The 23,100-nt window shown below is 40.3% G+C and overlaps 1 protein-coding gene across 15 annotated transcripts in view; it reads right to left on the bottom strand.

Annotated features, from left to right (window-relative positions):
* The window catches only part of ARVCF (ARVCF delta catenin family member), a 466,295-nt gene that overhangs the window by 97,790 nt on the left and 345,405 nt on the right, over positions 1 to 23,100 (bottom strand). For all 15 annotated transcript variants that reach the window (XM_030583068.1, XM_030583067.1, XM_030583069.1 and 12 more), the window contains 2 exons: positions 17,297 to 17,796; positions 7,579 to 7,762 (listed from right to left, as the gene is read on the bottom strand). In XM_030583068.1, coding sequence (XP_030438928.1) covers positions 7,579 to 7,762; positions 17,297 to 17,796 — 684 coding nt within the window. The remainder of the gene's footprint in view (positions 1 to 7,578; positions 7,763 to 17,296; positions 17,797 to 23,100) is intronic.

The raw sequence follows: 23,100 nt of genomic DNA, 5'->3' as shown, positions 1-23,100 counted from the left end.
CCAGACAGAGCTATTTAGAAGAAGCTCATACAACCAGCTCTCTCCAATCCAAGATTTACGCTTCGTTGCCTTTCCACTTCTGTCAGTCTGAGTTCAATGCTGCCTCATGTAGGTGGGAGGGTGGATAGGGGAAATATAATGCTACTGTTATGTATTTATTATCATGCTTGCAGTATCGGAAGACAGATAAAGCTTGAAAGTAATTCATCTTGAAAACTAATTCCCAGTCACTTCTCTTTGGAGAAAAGATATACATTAATCATTATTAATAGGCATAGAGGGTATAACTGGTGCATTTTTACATAGCTTTTTGCCTTTCTTCCTTGGAATTCAACATTCACAGACATCAGGCTCTGGAAAAGGTTACAGAATGGGGCTATCTGGGTGACTGAGCATGGTCCCCCACCACCAGGAGTGGGAACACAGCACGCTCAGCCTCTGGCAAGACAAACCTCCTGTGACTTTCTAGCATGGGGTGGCCAACCTGAGCCTGAGAAGGAGCCAGAATTTACCAGTGTACATTGCCAAAGAGCCACAATACATCAGCAGCGTCCTCCGCGCCATCAGCTCCCCCGCCCCACTCCCAGTGCCTACCACTCACCAGCAGCTCCGCTGATCAGCACCTTCCCTCCTTCCCTGCACCCCCCAATCAGCTGTTTCGTGGGGTGCAGGAGGCTGGGGGGGGAGGAGCAAGGGCACTGCAGGCTTAGGGGAGGGGGCAGGAAGGGGTGGAGTGGGAGCAGGGCCTGTGACAGAGCAAGGGGTTGAGCAGTGAGCACCTCCGGGCATATTGGAAAGTTGGCGCCTGTAGTTCCAGCCCCAGAGTTGGTGCCTATACAAGGAGCCGCATATTAACTTCTGAAGAGCCACATGTACCTCTGGAGCCACAGGTTGGTCACCCCTGTTTAGCACCTATCCCCTTAGTTGGCCAATGCTGCAGTGCTGCCCAACTCCAGAGAGAGGTAGGTGTGGGTGGGTAAAAGAAATGATGTGATCTTAGAAGAATCCTCCTCTCCCCCCCAGAAAAAAAATAAAGTAATAGAATAACTAATTAGGACAGCCACATTATAGATCTGGCCATTGGTGAAAACATGCCCTTCACTCGGCAGCAAAAGCCAAGCTACAGAGCGGATCTCAAAGGGATAGGAGAATACACACTACAGCCTAGTTTCCAAAATGGCTACATGTTAGCATTCCCACCCAGGAAACCTTAAGTTGAGCACTTGATACCAACTCCTCATTATACAACATTACTTGTATAGACCAGGCTTCCGCATTTAGTGGGGCTGGTGCTTGTTACTTTTCCAACAGAACAATTGGAGCAGGATTTTTCCTTTGAACAGGTGGAGAGTTAGTGCCACCATGACTTGGTAACTAGTGATCTCTGAACAGAGCTTTTCTTCAGGTCCACATTGTAAAGGGTCATGCTGGACCCACTCCCCTCTACAGAAGACTAGACATCACCACAGAGCTTTGTAGCTCAAAATGTTCCCCACACCAAGAAAAGAAGTATAGGAAAAGGTTAAGGCAATGGTACAGGGTTCACAGATTGTATTCTGTATTACTACTACTCTTGCACTTGTTGGTCCAAATGGTAATGAATTAATTCTGCTGGGCAATCTTCATGTACTACAACATGTTTTGGCTTCTCGAGGAAGACTGTTAAACTGTCACATACTAAATATACACCTGGAACAAAATATAGCCACAATACAGAATTTATGACATTCCACTGAGTCCCCTTTTTCTCAGGACCATCTGAAACACTGTACACGGATTAGAGTATTATTTACACACACTCCCATATTCTCCCGTGTGTTTTGATTCCAAAGCAGGGGGCTGTCAACATTTACCTGCTTTGGGTACTTAGAAAGCCCCCATCACCATAGGATCCCAGTGCCTCATAATCTTTAATGTGAGAAAGTATTTCCCTATTCATCCCCATTTTACAGATGTGGAACTGAGGCAGAAAGACACGACATGGTTTGCCCAGCGTCATATAGGATGTTTGTCGCGGAGCATGAACTGAACCTGGATCTTCTACAGCCCAGGCTAGGGTTTTAACCACTGGACCATCCTCCCTCCATAACTTCATGGCAAACAGCCAATCTGTGCAAGATTGTTTTATAGAGAATTCATTTTTTGGTGCATGGCAAGTAGGCAGGGTCTCTCTTTATGCACTAGTACATCCATGGCCAGGCTTTGAATCCTGGGGCTGTTTGGGAGCAGGAATCTCTATGTAGTAGAAGGATTAACAGGAAAAGCTGCAGATGGTAACCTGGAAGAGTAGCACTTTTCATCTATTTACTATGCAAGTGAACTAATTTAAATATTTGTTGACATCAGGTCAGTTTAGCACAAAAGATCCATGCTATAAAATCAGCAATTTAGGAGCTAAATTTTACTCTTTTTCCCTTCAAAACTGAAAAAACATCTGCAATGAACGCTATTTTAATAGAGGGGAATGGTAATTAAGCACAGTATTAATTACATTTTTAAAGCCGTTAAAAGCCTTATTGTTTCTATAAGACTCAGTGTCAGACTCATAGACCAGAAGGGACCAATATGATCATCTAGTCTGACCTCCTGCACAAGGCAGGCCACAGAACCCTACCCATGATATATAACTGTACAGGAAATGAAAAGGAAGTGATTGTGACAGCATTCTTTGACCGAAAGGTCTCACATTTTCATCCCTGACCAAGAGCAAACAGTGAATTATCTGAACAAGCCAAAGAGAAACAATTCAGCACAAACATGGAAGGTCTCTGTCACTGAGTTAACGAGTGCAGGTTAACCTAAATTTCATCTCTCTTATGGAATGATCCCATTAAGTGTACCCTTCCACTAATGAGCCTTAATGTCTTAGTCAAAGCTGAAGGAAGGATTGCTAAATGGCCTTTTTAAGATATGTCAAGTCAGAACATTATTTAAACTGGATTATAGTATAGTTTAAAAGCAAATGTTTCTGGATTAGAAAACCAGGAAGGAATTAAATAATAGAGAGACAGACAATAATTAAGAGACATCTCCTTTTCCACACTCCTAAAAGAATAAAATCAGTTTGAGGACATCAAATTTGCACACCAAATGAAATAAGAGAACCATCTGTGTTTATTACTGGTTCTATTGGCAAGTTCCCTTCTCCAGCCCCATATATCAGAATAGTTTCAGAACACCGTTTTTGGGGAGGAGAGTTGTACATTGCTTATTGCAGCTAGGAAAAGGACAGCAACAGATCAGTGGTTTGCTGGTTTATGAGCAAATCAGGCTGATGTGGCTCAAAGAGGGAGGCTTGCAATGGGCTGGTGATTATATTTCGGTGTTCTACAGCTCAGATCATCAAGTATGTTTAAGAAAGCTGGAGATACTCATTCACAAACAGCACTTTAATAGATTGCTATCCCCTATAATAGAACCTTCTCAATAAGGAGTGTTGCTCAGATCATTGGGACTTGGTTCAGACTACTTATGGGATCACCTTGGGTTTTCCAAATATACACTGACAAAATGGAAACAACATCCCAAAGTCTAACGCTATGTAAACTCAAATTCCTTAAAACTGAGATACAGCCTCTGAAGGTCCAAGGTCCAGCAAAAACACTCCTGGAAAAAAGTTAAGCACATCTTGCATTCCCAGATTTTCAACATTCCCTTATCCTGGTGGCCATGTTGAGAGAGAAGGGGAACTACCAAATTTCATGCAACTTCCTGATTAGCATCTAAAGGCTTATGACTATTCTGATCTGTCAGATGATGATCATCCCTCTCTCAGGAATCAAATATTGAATCTGATCCAATAAGTGAAGCTTGACAAGGGAAGGGGCCATTATCATTCCCTGGACCAGGAGGAAGATTAACAAAACGGAATTGAAAAATCAGGATCATCTCCACAAATACATTAATATTTGACATAGTTTCCTGGTGAAATAGGCGGCATGCAACAACCCCAGTTACTGGCCACAGTGTTGTAAACTGTCAAGTTTTGCATTAACAGAATGAAATCTGAGGTTTTCCTTCTTGACATTTGAAGACATAACTGTTGGCAGGTTGCATACAGAGTGAAGATAGAGTGGCTAGAATTAAGGTGAGGCATAGAACATGTTTTTCATATTTCATTCTAATGTTGGGATACAAACATATGAACTTGCCCCATGAATGTAAAAGCGGCCCCCTAAAACACAAAATATCTGTTTCTAAAGTCAACCAAAGTGTTGATAGGAAGCCCTGTCTTCCTCTGGTCCCTACTTGGCATTTCAGGAACCTGAGTATTCCCTGGCAGCTCAGAGTAGTGTTTCATCTGGTTACAAGCTGTCCAGGAATTGTGTGTTCTTGCTGGTCTCAAGTTGCCAGTTATCACATCCCGTGTTTCTTAGCACCACCATTTGGGTTTTCTTAAACCCTGACTTAGATTCAGCAGTTACAGCAGTCATGGCTAACACTAACATCAAGCTTAATTTAAGCATTTCTGCCAGCTTGGTGAATGGGAGGTCGAGCACTAAACCGTAAGGCTCCTTATCTTGGTTTGTTTTGTTTTTAAACTTTACAAGGTTAGAAGAAGTAGATAGCATGTGCTGCAAGGCCTAAATAAAAAGCAGCTCCAGCAGTGGAATCACAGTGACAGCTGAGACACTAGCTCTAGTCTAAACACTGGTATTCAACCACAGCATCCTTCCTTCCCTCACACAATGCACATATCATGCACAATATCACTGCTAATATCACCAATCCCCCAGTCTCTCCATCTGTGGATCAGTGCAAGGTAAATAACATCAGGAAAAGCATGGACTAACATAGCAGCAATTCACATAGTGAAGCAAGGAGTTTGATGCAAAGCCACCCACACTTGTTGGTAAATTTCATTAACACTCCTGAAAAATACTGAAATAAAAGCAGCTGTGCATGTGTAATACGCATGCTGTGCACTGGCACTGCTGAGCCCAAGTGATCTTAATTACTTTTAAAAGCTCTGTCAAAATAGTTGCTCATTTCTCAGTTACTTCATTCAGAGAGCAGTGCAGTGTTCCCTTCAGAATCACCTGCAGAGAAGACAAGGTGGGCTTGGCAAATGATCAAGAGGAATAAACGCCGAAGTACAAATCACATCATGTATTTTTGCAAATGGTAAACATGTGTCACAGTTTGTAATTAGCTCTATTCACCAAAAATTGAATTTCTATGACCGACTGCTGTGTCAACAGAAGAGCGGGCAAAGGGGTTTTAACATGGATGTCAAACAGATGGCTGCAGCGTAAGCCAGCTAAAACATCACAATTTATTGCTGGCGTTAGCCATCTTATGTTGGTGATACATTTAATGATGAGCTGCAGAGAGTTTTATTATAGATTCCAACAGATTTCCAACACTCTGCTCTTATATAGCCCTTTACACCCATAGATCTCATAGCACTTTACAGAAGATAGGTATCATTAACCACATAATACAGAAGGGGAACCCCAGAGCCTGGAAAGAGCCCACGTCTTCTTACACCCAATCCTTTGCTCTATGTATGGATCATCCAGCCACTCCTTTAATGCCTCCTGATGGCAATGGGATACAAATGCTTATATTATCACAATAATTCTCTCTCCGCACAATGGCTATTCATTCCAATACCAATTTTATAAAACAAAAGATTGATAAATTGCCTTCTTTGTTGCAGATTTTTCCCCATTTACCTGAACAAATTCTCTGGATCACATACTCAGCATTCTCAAAGACTAGCTCTCTCTGAATTAAGAAAAAGGATAGACAGATATTACCTCCCACCCACCTACACAATAGCGATAAAGAATGACTATAGACATGAGGATTGCAACACGTTTTCATGCGCAGCTCTAGCAGTAGGCAACACATGTTTATTACCGAGTTCCATCACAATGCAATTCAAGTAGCTTCTTAAAACAGGACCACTTCAGTTATCTAAAAAGTGAGGTGAAATTCTGCAGCTAGCAGATCTTAACACTACACTAGCTCTGTATGCCCATGTTCATTATGCTGAAGAAAGCTGGGTCCTGTAAATAAAATTCTTGTTTTTTTTCCCTCCAAAAGCAGCATCTTAATTTAAAAACCAAAAACCACACTTGGAATGCAGAAGTTCAAGTAGATCAGAGCATTGCAGGTGCTAATAGAAAATTCATGACATGGATCAGGTTAATCTATTAACGATCAGTTTTTTGTCTGCAATCAGAGAATCTCATACTTGTTCAGTTAATCCTTTTATCCTCACCATAACTAATTTCTTCTAGCAAAACCATTAGAAAGGGAGGCACTGCTAAGGAAAAATTATGATCTCTGGATCCTGCTCAAAGGACCTCCATTTCCAGTGGGACTGCAAATAAGTTCAGTAATGGGCCCTTTCAGAACATTTTTCATTACTTTCTACATTCATGAAGTTACTCATGGGACTAGCCAGTGCAATTTAGAGCCCGCAAGCCCAAGGAACGGAAACGAAGCAACTTTTTGAAGATAAATTAATCAGTAGAAATGTGACAGAAGTACACTTCAGTGCAGCAGAAGGTACAATACGGAATCTTGATTAGTTTTGTTTGAACTATTAGATCTCACCATAACATTGAAGAATTTAACAGTGTATAATCTTATAGACTATTTACAAAAACCTCAAGGAAAAACATCAAAATGAAAGTCAGTCACTCTATACAGAATGTCGGTACCTTAGGTCTTCACAGGCTGTGCCGAGGGCTCTTTCAGACCCTGTGTTCTAACACGCATTGTCCAGTTGTGGATGATTTAAGAAATGCAAATACCACGTAATCAAAGGTCTTTTTTACTGGGAACACTGGAAACTGGTTCTTTAATGCTCAGCAGGCAAATTGTATCTAAAGCTAATACCTGTGAATTACATTGAATGTGCATCTCTGACAGGTTCAGAATATATATCCTATAGCTCCTCACTCACTGCAATTTGAAATCAAGTTAGGCAATATCTTCACCTGGGGTGTTTGCAGATAAATCTGAATCAGAAGTCTTCTAGATTTAGCTTATATCAATAAAAAAGAGCTAACACTGATATTATGCATTCCCTCACCAGTTGGGAATAAAAGTCCACTTGTGCAAGAAGAGCATCAAAGAACTGAATCATTCAGAAAACTTGCATAAAAACCCCCTCAAATGGGCAGCTAAGGAAAAGGACTCGACAAATGACCAGAATCAGCCTACTGATCCCAGCACACCTGATTAAAGCTGGATTCCTAGCACCTACAACTATGCTTACAATGGCACATTTTCTTCTTGGGATACAACTCAGGAAAATCACCATTCTTTAAGCACTGCCCCAACTAAGGGAAAGGCTATATATATATTTAAAATGTTCCATCTTACACAAATGGCCAACCACTCACAAATGCGCCTGGAACGTCAGCACTTACAAGGCTCTCGTATAAGAGAATCTGTGGCAAAATGAGAGCGTCCTATAGTGCCACACTGAGCGCCTAAGTGCACCTATGTAAAAAGAGAGGCAGGACATTTGATTTCAAAGTCAGGGTAAATAAACCACTTTTTTAAATGCATGTTAAGATGCTAAGAAGAACAGAAGCACAATCCATGCTCCCATCTTACCGCAAGCAGCCAGATGTGTTCTTGAAGACCGTGGTCCATTCAGCATCCCGAGGCTTAGAGTCCTCATTCGGCTCGCTCTCCCATCCGGAATGGGGGATAATCACCTCATTTGTCAGTGTCTGAAGGCCATGGTTAATGATCACCATCTTCAGGGGCTCATAGGATGATAAGTTCCAAAGAGTGCCTTCGATAGAAACAATGGTTATTACCCAAGTTAGAGTAGTTTAGGGGTACTGCTCATCCAGACTAACATTTCCAAAAGATTAAATTATAAAACAATATGAACAGAGGAAATTACTCACGTGACAACATTTCTGAGAATCCAATATAACCACATGGTTAGGACTCACTCAGCAGTTATCAAAATAGAAAGCTATACCACCTTTTTAAACGCAGTTATATTTAAAACAGGTAGAGGGCTGAAACTGCTGGGCCATATAATATACAGGAGACATACGGTATGTGTTCATTAATCATCTACATAAAGTATAAAGATTCAATATGATAGTATTCATAAACAAAAAGTGTTAATATAATTAAACTTGCAAATCTACTTATGACCAAAAAAACCCACCCCAGTGCAGAGGGCAATGCAAGGCCAAGGCAGCACATAAAACCTCAAAATAGGGCTTCAACTGGATTTAAGGGGCACATAGCCCTGATGTCAACTCTCTAAACAGAGTTGAATTTCACCCCAGACTTTTTCCATTCCATATTTACTTTCACATTATTCACTATGTCACAGGCACATATGATGCAGTGAGGGCATTATTCCTAGGGGAGACTGAGTACCCACAACCCTCTTTGTCTTACCACCTCACCTTGATTTTGAAATCACAGCTGTAGAAAGAAGGTGAATACCAAATCAAAGCAGCGGGAGTCACAAATGAAGGTTGTACATGATAAACAATGCAAAATATCTTAGGGCAAGTCTAGTCTACACTTAAAAGTTTTAACAATGTAGCTATGTAAATTAGGGGTGTGGTTTTTTTGCCAACAGTTATCCTGGTAAAAACCCTACTAGATGTAGTAGATGTAGGAGATTTTTGCAAGGATTTTTTTTGCAAAGATTTTTTTTTTGCAAGGACTAGATGTAGGAGATTTTTGCAAGGACTTAATGGAAAAATAATAGACACTTTCCTAAATATCCAGAGACCCTTTCCTAATAATATGTACCGTTAATATGCATCCAACGTGCATAATCAGGTCTACACATTTTTGCAAACTAACAACTTAACTGCAGATATTTGTCTTTAAACACTTCATGTTTAAAAAAATCATACGGAACAATATATGGTCATGTCAGGACTTTTGTTTCAGTCACACATCAATCTCTTAAAGTTTCATGGTTACAATGCCTGCAATTTTCTTCTTCCAAAACTCCTTTTTAAGCTATCTACCAGATATTGACTCACTGGACCCAATTATGCCAGGTATACTGGTGTTAATCAGGAGTAATGTCACTGAAGTCAGTGAGTCCTACCAGTGCAAAACTGGTGTATGTGCAAGGAGGACCAAGCCCGCTACACCTGTCCGTAAACAAACAGAAAAATAAAGTTGTAATACTGAATCCTCCCTGATGTAGGCTGGAATGAAAGCTTAATGCTCACGCTTTCATTGAAAAAAAAACACGAGATGGCAAATGTCTTCTGTCCTATTTTAATAGAGTGTGATCCATATAGGGTCATATTACATACTAGATTGGAAAGAGAATTTTATCTCCACTACCAGTAGCGGGTGGCAATTATAACCCAGCAGACTGACAACTAACAGAGTTTTAAGACTGACACTTTATGATGCCTCCGACTCAAAGTGGCATTTACAAAACCCAGGCATCTGTTTAGATGTAATTGAACACATTAATTATTAAACAAATCCAGTAGTAAACAAAAGAATTTACGTCAGATGTTAACACCCATCTTTCTTTACTTTAATCTCTCTCTTTTTTTCATACATTAATTTTTTCATACATTAATAATATTTACTTGGCACACTACACTTACTCTACATACACAGCACAATACAAGTTGTGTGTGCTTTTTGGAAGTTATTTTATTTAGCACTTAAATAAGATAAATGACAAATGTAAATTAGCTTTCCATTGTTACCATTTTATATATTAAACAAACATATCCTCATTGTTACAGAATCTGCTCAACACCCTGGGAGTTAAGATAAAAAGGAAACCGAGAAAGAAAAAAAAGCAGCTCTATCTCCACTCAATTCTGAAAAAAAAAACAAAACCAAAAAAAATTCAATACTAATTTTCTTCTACTTCAGCTTACACAGATACATTGTAAAGAAAGCAAAATCAACTATGTAATCAATTTAAAATATTTATAATCAGGTGATACAGAATTGTTCAATAAGTTGTCATTAAAATCATATCAAATCCTTTGATATAACAAGTTAACCATTCTTTATTCTCATGCTTTGCTGGATTGCGAGTAGCCCCACTGACTTCAATGGGACTACCAATGTCCTTATAATATGCGCTTACAGTATGAATGGGGGGTTGAGGAAAAAAAAACTTTGTAAAGATCTGGAGAATGGGTGGTCTTGCCAAGCGGTCACAGCTGGGCTTAGGTCTGCCCACTGGGAATGGGAGTCACTGGGCAGGAGTTGGAGGAATCACAAGGCCAGGTCCTGTAAACAAGAGTCAGGCCAGGGTTGAAGACCAGAGATCAGAGGCAGTACAAGCCTAGAATCAGGTGGCAGGAGTCGGGGTCTAAGTCAGGATGGAGTCAGAGACCAGAAATCAGGAGACAAGGTAAAGTCCGGCGTTGCAGCAGGCCAATATCTGTATGGTTGCCCAAACAACTTCCTGGAGTTAAGTGGGGCACATGGCTAATCAGAGGGCTGCAGGGTACTCTCACTCTGGGTCTTGTGGGCAGTACTTCCTGTGGTGCCTACAAACTATTTCTGTTGGCACCTTTATTGCATAACTGTTTCTTATACTTTCCTCGGAAGCACCTGGTACTTGCAACTAGCAGAACCAGGACACTAGAAGAGATGGATCACTGGTGTGATGCAGTAGGACCATTCCTATGGTTCCTATATTTCTTCTCGCCTATAGTTGTTCACCTGACCTAGTAAAACATCAATTAAAAAGCATGTTGAGATTTAAAAAACATCTTTAAATCAATCATTCTGAGTTTGGAAAGCGCCAATATACGAAAGCTTGGTAGGCCACAGACACATTCTGAATAAAGTTTGAGTGGTTTCATTGTTAGAGATTCACAAAACTTTTTTCCTCTGAAACAGGATGTTTCCGCTCTTTACCTGCCCCAGACAACTAACAGTACACTGAATACAGTACACTACAATGCTTCTAAAGTAAATAATTTCATTTCATTAGACTAGAGAAGAATCAACTAGGGAAATATTTTAAAAATCTGAAAGAAATCGGAAATCTTCCTAATATTGGAATTAGGACAGGATGGTCCCAATTTAGCAATAGAATTCAACACAGAACAAGAACAAAAAAAAAAACAAAACAAAAAAAAAAACTTATCAAAAAGTTTAACTCCCTTCTCAGACCTCAGACAAACCAACCGACCTTTATTAGAGGTTTTTGCAAAATTCTCCAGTGCTTGGGTACCACCTTGAAGACATCTGTGTATAGATTTTAATATGCCCTAGGTCTGAAAAACAAGGATATTATCTCCAGATTTCTTCTGTGTTGTCAGTTACTGGTAGCTATTTCTGAACACACTAAATCCTATACGTATTCAAGAGAATCACATCTGGATTGCAGAGAATGGCCACAAAAAGAAAGTCCAGTCCAACAAACATGTAGTATGTGAACAACTTCACTCATACCAGTTCTCCCATTTAAACCAACAGTGGGACTACTCGCATGAGAAAAGGTACTTATGGGCACCTTCACCAATAGTTTCTAAAGAAAAAGTTGCCTATAAAACGCTAAACAAGACCTTAAAAACAAATGCCCTCTTGGGCAGCCAAACAGCTGCTCCTTGTAGGAGTTGCAAGACAACAACTTGACATCAAAGAGAACCTTCCCCTACCCTCTATTTCCTCTGTCCCTTTTGGACTCAGGGATGCAACTATGATTGCGAGGTTTTCCATTTCCCCCTCAACTGTACAGCCCCTCTCTATGCTCCAAAGGAGGCATCGCTGAACTATAAAGAGAGAGACAAAAAGATACCCCATATTATACCCAAAATATGCAAGTAGGATCTTTAAGATGTTCAAAAGAAATAAATTACAAGGCTCCAGTAGCTGGCTATATGGGGGAGATAGATCAAAATAATCCTTCTGTCAAACAGTACTCAGAGAGGGAAAACTTAGAAGATATGCAAAGAGTGGTCCAGGATAGGCAGAGCCTTGGTCATTCCCTATGCAACATCTGAGGACGTGGGAAGGATTTAGATTCACGGCTGGCCATGTAGGGAAGAGAGAGAGATAATAAACAGAACAAAAAACTCTCTTCTTTCCAAAAGGTGCGAATCAAGAAGGGGATTACATCAGAAACTTTACATCCCAGCAGCCCTCCAGTGTCTTGGGGTACCAAGCCGAGGAAAAGGTTCTCATGGTGGCAGCCGTGATTTTAATCCCTAACAACTAAATTCACTCTACATTTTTTTTTTAAATTGGACATTAACCCTGCGTGAGAACAAAGAGACAAAGATTAACATCACGGTAATTTGACCTCTGCCCTTAAAAGTTATTCACTGCATTTATTAGCATAATTAACATGTTATCTAATAAAAGTTAGTTTAAAAACTCCTGTCAATTTATCAATTCATTAAAATTACCCTAAAGATAAATCAAGTCATTAAAACAATAACTGCAAGACAAATTCATCCATCAACGTTTTCCATGTGCCATTACTAAAAGAATTTGCCTTTTTGAGCATTGATCAGTGGCTGGCATATATTTTAGGGTTTAAATAAGAAGATATAATATTGCCTTGCAGAAGATAATCATTTTTTCTTTCATTCAGAAGAGCTAGCTTGAATATACATGCAGGTTTCAGGCTACTCAAGGCATCAAGCATAGGCAGAAGCAACAAGGTCCTCTTTTTTAAATAGTTTGGTTGATACAAATTGTAACAAAGAAAACAGAAGCTATAACTGTTTTTGCAAATCCTCACTTCACAGCATCTAAAAGCAATTAAGCCCACAGTTCCAAATGCTGTGGGCCCCACCTTCTAGCAGCTGCCTATGACTGGCAGGTTTAAAGAAAGTGTGTCAACCATAGACATGCTGACATCTTTTGAAATCCAAACAGAATCTTTTTTTTTTTAAAAACTCTGCTTAGTTGCAGAATCCAGTGTTAGTATTAAATTAAAACAAACCAAAAACCTGTTTACTCTTTCATCTATGCAGCACACTGAATCATTTATCATCTAAAATAAATTGCATATATTCGCTGGGTGCTCTTGATGTAAGTTGATCTTGGAGTCATCTGTCTGACATGTATCATATTATATATGCAGTTTTTTTCCTTTTTCTTTTAAATTGAGCTCTGGTGATGGGAGTTGTGCATCCCAAGTTGAAAGAGGCCAAACACAGGTCCCAAAGATGAATTAGTGGGTTACAGAGCGCGCCATGAAATCTACACACTTTTGACAGGTTTCCCAAACAGAAAAAAGGAGTAAATTCACCCGTAATTAGAAAATATGCTGCTCATATTAGTGGACTTCCAAAAAGAGTTAACGCCCGCTGAAATGAATTCTGGCTAACTGCTAGGCTTCTATCATACATTAAATGTCCACAAGAAATGGTTTCTGATGGGCTGCATCAAACAGCAAGTTTCTACATAGAACATTATTAGATCAAAAGATTTTGTCCTTAGAACATTTATGGTCAATCATTTTTCAATTAAACCCAATTTGCCAATACGGAGTGTCAGGAGAATAATGTTCTGCACCACTTACAATATCATGCAGTGTTATTAAACAACAAAATTACATTTCAATGAGCACGCAAAGAATGAAAAATTCATTAAAGCTACTAACTTCTGACTGCTTGTCAAAAAAGAGTGTAATAGAATTTCTGTCTTGCATATCTGATGGGAACATTTGTTCCACATCAAACCTTATCGTTCAAGATAAAAACCTTTGCAGCTTTCCCAATCAGAGCAAAATTTCTCTTTACCAGCTCAGCTCTTATTTCTGAAGTCAGAAAATGATCCATTGAATGGTTAGCTTTGCACAGTCCCAGGAGGATAACTGCGGACTGATTCAAGGAAGAGCTCCACAAAGAAGCATTTCTGATTGCAGCTCAATTCATGGTGTAGCTGTGAAAGCCTTAATAAACTGAGATTTCTGCAGTACAATAGGTACAGGCTGTTTGTGCAACCTTAGATTTAAAAAGAGAGAGAGCTGGAAGATACAGCATGACTATATCTTTGGGGATTGGTAGGTACTTTTCAAATGCCTAACAGGCCTGACATGCAGGGCCTCATGCTCTAACATCATTCTCAGATTTACCAGAAGTTCTGTGTACAAGAGCTATGATGTCTAGCAACAAGAAGCTTTCAGTTCTGAGGAGAGTGATACCACCAGACGGGAAAAGCTACATAGACTTACCTAATTTAGCAGTAGTGTGATATCAAAATACTGAAACCCGACTGTAGACTGCTGAGTGATACTATGAGTAATGTCTACCCAGCAACCTGCTCTCGCCCCAGCAGCAAGTCTCACTGCCAGGGTCAACTGACTTCAGCTTGCAGGGCTTGCACTGCAGGGCTAAAAATACCAGTGTAGATGTTCAGACTCAGGCTGGAGCCTGGGCTCTCAGACCCTCCCCACTTGCCAGATCTCAGCGCACAGGCTCCAGCCTGAATCCACAACACGAGCCCAACTCAGTTGACCCAAGCAATCAGACTCACCACCACAGGTGGGGGGAGAGGGGGTTGTTTGTTTGGTTTTTTCGTGGTGCCATGTAGATGCACCCAATGATTGTTTAACCTGTGTCCTTTCAGAGTTAGTATCCTAGGATATATATTGATATATACATCTAGGCTGCATTTTGGTTTTGGTTTTAGAAGAGCTAAGAGAGTCAGGTGCCCAAATTGCAATGGGATTTAGGAGCATAACTCACTTAGACCCTTTGGAAATCTCAGCCCTATTTTAGAATACAACCACACCTAGAATGACCAATTAATGGCTGGCCACAATTCAGATCTGAATAGCAATCATTACTGCAATCAGTCTAGGTAACATATAACAACTGGTTTGAAGTTGCAGCCTTTTAAAAGAAGCAATTAAGCTTATTCTTCTTTACTTCCATCTGAACCCGAACAAACTTCTGTATAGTGGCAAAAGTTCTCAGAGGTTTCATTCCAGACAGAATCAAACGCACTCATGGCAAACAGATACTCTGATCCACTGCAGTGGGAAGGTATCCTGATATAAAAGTCAACTTATCATGAGAGCTCCAGAACTATAACCAGTGTATGGAACACCGCATAGCATGCAGTCTTTGCAGTAGCATTGGCTGAATGCGCTTCTTGTATTGTTTTGAAGATTTGACTCCTATTTCTCCCTGGTCTCATCCCTCGGAATTCCTTTTTGGTGAGCAGTTCATTCTCTCCGATGAGTCTGAACATCAGCTGTGATTCCACCAGCCTCAGCCCACACAAATGTTGTTGGAACTCTGTTCCCTTCTACATTACTGCTTGAACGTTTAACACCCTGTCCTGACACTATTGCTTTAAGAGTAGAATTAAACTCACTCTCACATAGATGGAGATTAAAGAACCATCATCATCATCATCTGTTTCTGGACATCTGTTTTGGTTAATATCTTTAACATTCCTAGGGTTTCTCTGTAGAGAAAAACAGCTTAAAATAGCAAGCAGGAACTATACCTACATAAGGACGCAGAGCAAAATTACTAATTTTACTGCTGCGATAGGATCAAATAGCACATACTTATACTGTGAAATTAATTCATCAGTCGGGATTCAAAGCAAACACCATTCAGAGGGAAAGGGGGCAAACTCCAGTTTGTTTTCGCCATCTCTGCGATGACTGATTACCACTGAACATTATAATGATGTTCCTCCAGAGTAAATTATAGACTAGCTTTTTCTTTTTTGAATCTGACGAAATAAATGTATTCCTTGGCAGACCTCTGGAAATGAGTTTTGAACAAACCAGAACTGCAGAGAAATGCATTTTACTTATCCACAATTTATTTAATTTTTTTAAAAAGGACAAAATGCAAAAAGTCAGCCATCCTGCTGAATCAAATACTTTGGCAAAAGGCTCCCCTTTCCTAGCTCTATGGAGAAAGATGAGGGGAAAGGAGGGAAACTAGTTTGTGGATTGCATGGTTAGGCCCAGTTTGCTTTAAAAATGCTCAAGGTAGGACAAGCATTTCAGTACCAATATCCATCTTAAAGGACGATGACTGGCAAAAGCCTGGAGAGTTGCCATGAGTTCTGCAGTGATTATAGCATCAAATGTATTATGCCACATTTACAATTGAATTTGCTTGGCAATTCCCAATACAGATAAGGTAGCTAAACATTTCAGCCATACAGGCCTATTTTCACATGCTCAGAACTTTCTGAAAAACTGTATTTTTGGAGAAAATCCTCCATCTGGTGTCCATCTAATTGTCATTCCTCCTCCTCCCCCACCCGACTCTCCAAAGAGGGGGAAATCTATGTTCCTGCTTTTGAGTTATGGGAGGCTGAAGAAGAATATTTCTCCACAATGTAAAGAGTTGTGGATACACTTTCCCACTCCTCCACATATATAACTCAATGACTGAACTTTGAAACCTGGCATGTAATTCACTACTCATTTTGGAGTATGTCCAAGGCTAAGTTCAAACAAAAGCTGGTTGAATAATGGAGTCACAAATAATTGAAAAAAAAAATCACTGCTAAGAATATACCAGCAGTTAAAGAATATACCAGCAGTTAAACCCAAAAAACCCCAATAGTGCCTCCTTTTCTGATCTTATAATGAACATTTCCCCCTCCCAAAACTGTCTCAGCAGCAGCCCCTGTGCCTATCAATCCGAACATTTTCCAGCCTTCAGTGTTAGCCACACAACCTCACCACACATTCACAGCACCTTCGTTTTTCCCCTGAATAGATAGGTGCTCGCAGTTACACTATGACACACTTAATGCAGCAGCATCCAGTGGGCTCATAACACCAGGTGCCTAAGGGCATATCGTCACAGCACAAAACTTGAGTTTTGCCCATAACCCGACTCCCAGTTACACACACAAATCTCTAGTTTGAGTTAAGTGGTGCTCTTAGGGCTCTTGATGCTGTAACTAGTAATGCAGTGGGGATGCAACTCACTCTGTGCTGCTAATCCAATCACTCTGTGTAACTCGTGTTGTTGCTCTCACTCCAGCTAGGCTTGCTGGAGTGAACGGACTTGATGTGTTACATATATGTAGCCCTCTTAGGGCTTGTCTTCCCTCTAACATCCTGGAGGGCACAACGCACCCACAAACCTAGACTTATATGGTGTAGAGTTCCCTAGTGTACTTTGAACTTTTAGAGCCCAGCAGCGGGGTCCACACAGTGCACAGCCTGCTGCAGTGCCATAGATTTACACCCCCACATGCTGCACGCTGCACACTAACTCATCATATAGATATGCCCTTAGACAAAGGACTGCAGCCAGTGGTTCATAACTCTTAGACAATCTTGTCACCTTCAAAAATTCTTGTTCCCGAAACCAATAAAGTCTTCCCCTGAAAAAATACAGACACTGACCTGTAATGAGCTCTCTGACTTCCATGTCGTTTGTCTTCCGCAATAACCTGATCAGTGCCGGGATCCCATCGCAGTTCTTTATAGCCACCTTGTTCTCATTATCCTTCCCGTAAGAGATGTTTCTGAGAGCCCCACAAGCTTTGCGATGAACTTCTGGCTTTGGGTGATCTAGCAGACCCACCAAGATGGGAATCCCTTTCAGATGCCTCACATCCTTTTTTATTTTATCGTTCTCATAGCACAGGTGCTGCAAGTATGCTGCCGCGTTGGACTTGACTGGATCGATGGGGTGACTGAGCATGGCAATCACTTCAGGGAGGTCAGGGTCCCGCCACCTGGGGTCTTTGCGGATGCTGTCAATGGAGGGGGAACGCTTGCCCAGGCGTTCGATGCTGGCCATGCTCCCTCTCTCTGGCTGTGCTAATGGTGCTGCGTAGCCACCATGAAGGTAAGGGATCCTCTCATCAACCATCTCTGACTCAGCAGGGTCATCGTAGCCCCTGCATAGGGAGGAACATTCCAAATTAAAAAAAAAAAAAGTGTATTTAACATTCAGTGCTGCTGAGCCAGGATTAACATCTGGGTAATGATCAAATCTTTTTAACCTCACATATGCATTAGTGGTAGGATATTTGCATTTTTCAAATAGTTTTCCTGGCCATACAAAAATTAAGCAGCATTAAACATCACTCAGCAACGATGAGACCATAGCATAGTATTTGTTTAGTGAGCAGAAAAATGATGACAGGAATTGTAAGTCAGTGTCGCTGCTTTCATTTAGGTTATTTACCAAAGCAATTACGATAGAACGTGTTTCCCACTAAATGTAACCCCTAAACCTCATTCGTGACAATCCTCTTATGATGAGCTAGAAATCTAATTAAAGGCATCCAAGGTATGGCCAGAAAGCACCTCTAAACTACTTGTAGTCCCTCCCTAAACACTGCACCAACACACACTTTTTAGCAAGTATAACAAGGTCCATTACATTTCCAGTTCAGATCATGTGTTACTGGGGCCAAGACAAGCTCCCTCAGTTCATCAGTGATTGTTTGCAAAAGATGATGGAACACTCAATTTCTGGAATCGGAGCTCATACCAAACAGATCTTCTGCAGAGTGGTCCAGGATTGGGGCACTCAACTGATAGTGAGGAGGTCAGGGTTTCCCAGCTTTGCCCAGTTCCCAGTTGAACTGCCATGTGACCTAGGGCAAGTCACTTCACCACTTTGTCACTTCCATCCCAGACACTGGCTAACTCTGCATGCAAGCCCCCAGCTGCAGTCATTCTGTGCATTAGGACAACTGTACTGCTCTCTCTCTAACAGTGCTGTAATTTATTGTATATAGTTTGTGAAATAAGACCAGCCACAACCAACCAACATATTTTTGCCCTCCATAGAAAAGCCCTGATTCTAAGAACAGTATACGATAGTAGTTGAAACTGACTTTTTAATAGCAATCACTGTAATTCTATCCTACTTTGAAAAAGATAGTATCTTGAGCAGCCAGTTGTGAAGTTTCTTCAATATATTTGTAAGGAGGTGCATTTTCAGCTTAAGAACTTGTTATTGAAAGAGACAGATATAGTTTATCCTTTTGTTCAAAATGGCATTTGGGATGGGAGAGGGGTTTACCTCTCACATCCTGTAGGCTCAGCATTTCACAAACTATCTACAGCACAGGTAAAACACAGTAACCAGTGGGGCAATGGGTAAAACCCCACTAGTGCATAACGTACTGCGTAGTAGTGGCGTGAAGGGGAAAAAACAGCCACGGATGCAGAGGCCACCAATCCTGAAAACACATGAATATTCTGAACTTTATGAACACAAGTGAACACACTGGTTTACAGAATGACTCATGTATAAAGTTACAAATGTGCACAAACATTTTCAGAATCAGGGCCTTGTTTATTAAAGTTTCAACCAAAAGACCCACACATAGTAAACTCAGTTTATCTGCCTCTGAAGGATGAAAGGCCGAGTTAGTCTACAAAGGATCTGAACCTGCGTTCCAAGGAATCTAACTGTTTTAAATCAGATGCTTAAGATCACTAAGCCATCCACAGAGCTACGGCATACAACGGGGTTTTTAATGCCTCTCTTCCAATTAAAGCGTTTTTTGTTTCTGTTAAAATAAAGGAACTTCTTAGAAGTTAATTATATTACTTCTTTCACTGCTCAGTAAAGCTGACAGATAGGATGACTATCAATAGAAATTAAGGTTACTATTTAGCAAAGCCCTGCAGAATCCAAGACAACACAGCCTTTCCCACACAGTGTGCATGTGTACTGCAATTTTAATTTTAAAAACACAGTCATGAAATTGCAAGTACAGCTTATTTGCTTTATTTAAACAGTAGAAGCCTTTGCCAGCTGCCATTGTTCTGGGCAGACTGGAACTGTGGCTCTCTCAGTCAAGCAAGCAATTTTAATTGCAGGAAAGAGGTCCTTAAACTTTTATTTTAGGCACACATTGTGCAGTGCTGAAATATTCCTGATGTCATGCAGAAGGAAATATACACTATTACAATTTTGCAAGAAGGAACACAGTATTATTCTAAGGGACTGCTAATTAAACTAGAACCCTGGGGAGAAGAGCAACTGGGGACAGGGTCTGAACTCAGAGTAATACAATGAACGTCTATATGTTAAAACCATCTCTTCCAACTTTAAGTTACTTTAATTGCTGATCTTAACCAGAAGTGGGGGGGGGGCAAAGAGAAGAGGATATAAATGGGCAGGTGTTCAAAACACTCAAAGAAACTGAAGAAAATCCTTTTATTGATGCAGTTATTTGTGCATGCATAATTCATCACCTTCTTTAGGCTGTAATTTACAGTGTCTGAACAGCCATTACATTTCCCGTTACGTAACAAAGCTGTTCTCAGTCTTCATTATAAGGGGAAATAGTATTAAAATGATTTATTCCCATATAAAAGACAAAAAGGATAAAGAAAACACCAGAACTCTAATGCAATGAGCAAGATTTTGTTTTTACATACACAAACCGAGTACAACCTGCACTCGGGATACAATGAAAACGCGCTAGCTCCTTGCCTCAATCTTGCTCCTAATGCTGGATCTTTGTTGTGCCCGGCAAAGCAGTAGAGGGGACAGAGATAAGTGTAAACAGACACCCTCTACATGGCTGCTGTTGTGACGAAGTAACTTGTCAATCACCACGCATCAGTCAGATCAACTGTCTACAGGGTAACTACCTATAACTTCAACTGAACTGTAAAATTAAGTAAGTATTATTCTCTTCCCACTAGGCATGGGGTTTCCATGTATGAAGATGAAGATAATTAGTGTCTAGGGATGAGGCCTGTTTGACTCACCACAGTGAAACCGCTCTTCAGCTCAGAACTGGCCTTGCTGTTCAAACTGCATGGGCAGTCCGCTGTATGCCCAAACATAGTCCTCTTGATTTAACCAAGTCTGCCCACAGGAATCAAACTGAAGACCGTAATGGTGTTGAGTCAAGTGAAAGCACCATGCCCTCTTGTATGACACAATGCTAAATTATATTACCACCAATTATTATTAAAGCGTAAAATATTTTAAATAAATTAAAATTCTCGTAAAATATATTTACAACTAAGAAAGGCTCAATTCCAGTTTTAATACTTTGTAGAACCAGAATGGGAAGAAAAGATTTTTGTGCCTTGGATTACTCCTATTCAAAGCTATGGATGCAACACAACGACCTATTGATTTTGCTGAGGCTTGCTGTAAAAGTTTCATTCCCTGATGAAATCCAATCATTTCAACACAACCTTGTGCTCAATATGAGAAGCTATCAAATGCCTCATATTCCCTGAGGCGGGATGTTTGCCTGAGCCCCTAAGCCAACAAAAGACTGTGCAGATCAAAGTCAAGAAAAGCAGATGAAGAAAAAGGAAACTCCTTTGTAGCCATCAGCAACAGCTCTTGACCCGTCAAGCAGCGCCACATAAGCTGCCAGCCCATAGTCAAACTAGAAGCACAAACTGACAATGAAAACACGAAAGCCCAGAACGTTGGCGGGTGCCTAGTGCTATTAATTCTTGATCCTTTTATAAAGTCTGATTCCTGCACAGGCTTTTCAGGCTTCCCTCAAACTCTGTTCCTACCAACCAAAGCCTTCTTCAATGGGACAGTTATTGTAGTGAAACAAACAGGATTACAAATCTGTGGCCATCCCTACAGTACATAGAGACATTTGCCTTCAAACAACATCAACAATTACTTTAAAGCATTTTCTGGGGAACTATTAATATGCTGTACGCAGTGTTAATAAGCAGGCACAAACTTTGGCTCAACACATCTCAGCTGAATGAAAAAGGAAGTTTTTCTCATCCAGTGCTTGGATAACCTATCAGGAACAGTCTCCCCATCCAGCACAAGTAACATCTGGTCGTTTGCCATGCAGGGCAATGAGTTAATATCTGGGAATCCACAGCTGCTGCAATGGAACTAAAGGCAATAGAAGAGGGCTCACATGTTTCTGTTTGAGCCTAGGTTCAAAACAGTGATAAAGCCATTAAGTTGGGAAAAGAGAAAGAAAAAAAGCAGCAGCAATTTAAAAAAAAATGGAAAAAAGTTTGTGGGATTTTAAGTGAGAACCTCGAAATGTTGATTCTGCTTTTCCTTGAAAATGTCAAAAGGCAGGAAGACATAGAACAGGTCATTTTCCACCTGCTAAGAGTGCACAGGTGTTCACGGACATCCACAAACATGGAACTACCACAAAGCTCCCTGGTGGCTAAAAAGAAAAACAAGCTTGCTTTGCTGTGGTGAAACCTTAAAATTAAAAATAATAATAATAAAAAGACAATTCTGAACTAGCAGCACCAGAGTGTTCTTCAGTCAGCCTGACTCTGGCCAGGCATCTCAGTACACTTCCATCCCCAGCAAGATGATGTCTCAAGGTTAACTGCATTCTGCTGTAATTTTGTATGCTTACCTGCCCCAGCCCTCCCCTTTTAAATAAATGGACCTGCACTGAAAGTACTTGCCTGTGCATTGCTATGAAATCAAAACCCAATAAGGATGTAGCCCTGTTCAAAGCAAAAGACCTAGAAAATTTAATTTTCAAAACACAAAAGTCTTTTTATTCAGTTTAAAAAGTATCAAAACAAAGATACACATTATTTATCTCCCAATTTCAAAGTCCCACAATCCCTAGGTTTAAACAGTAGAAGAGATACTGTCATAGTTATCAGAACTTAAAATTGGCTTGCTCGGGTATTTGGGATGTTCCGGACTATCTTTTACTTTACACATGAGTTGTAAGGTTTTCTTGTGTTTTAATTGGGCTGGTGCCCTTTTTTTATTTACTCTTTCAAAATACATAAAAAGAGGCCTAAAAATGCTTTGTTTTATAAACATTAGAAATTCAGGTTCTATCTAGCCTAGAATGCTCTATGGCCATGAATACAACAGGGGATTTTAGCAAACCAACCATACCACTGATACTCCACCAGCGGAATGCTGAGACTAGAAAAGACAAGAGTATGAAAAATGAGCAACTGCGAGGGAGAAGGGATTTAGAATTAGACTGTTTACAGTTCTGGTTTTTGCTAGTTTTTGTGAATATCCATTTAACTTATATAATCAAACAACATTGTGGGGAATGGAGGCCTTTGTTAAAAATATTTAGCATTTCCTGCCCCTCAATTAAATTGTGTAAGGTCACAATATACATCCTGTTAGACCCCAGCAAATGCTCCAGTAAAATTAAAAACAACATAGTTGATAGTCCTGATACTTCCAGCATTAAAAAAAAAAAAAAAAAAAGGGCAGAAACCCCTTGCGTATA

This window comes from Gopherus evgoodei, chromosome 13 (assembly GCF_007399415.2).
Source record: "Gopherus evgoodei ecotype Sinaloan lineage chromosome 13, rGopEvg1_v1.p, whole genome shotgun sequence".
In the NCBI taxonomy this organism is placed as follows: Eukaryota; Metazoa; Chordata; order Testudines; family Testudinidae; genus Gopherus; species Gopherus evgoodei.
This window is presented reverse-complemented; position numbering and strand designations above follow the sequence as displayed.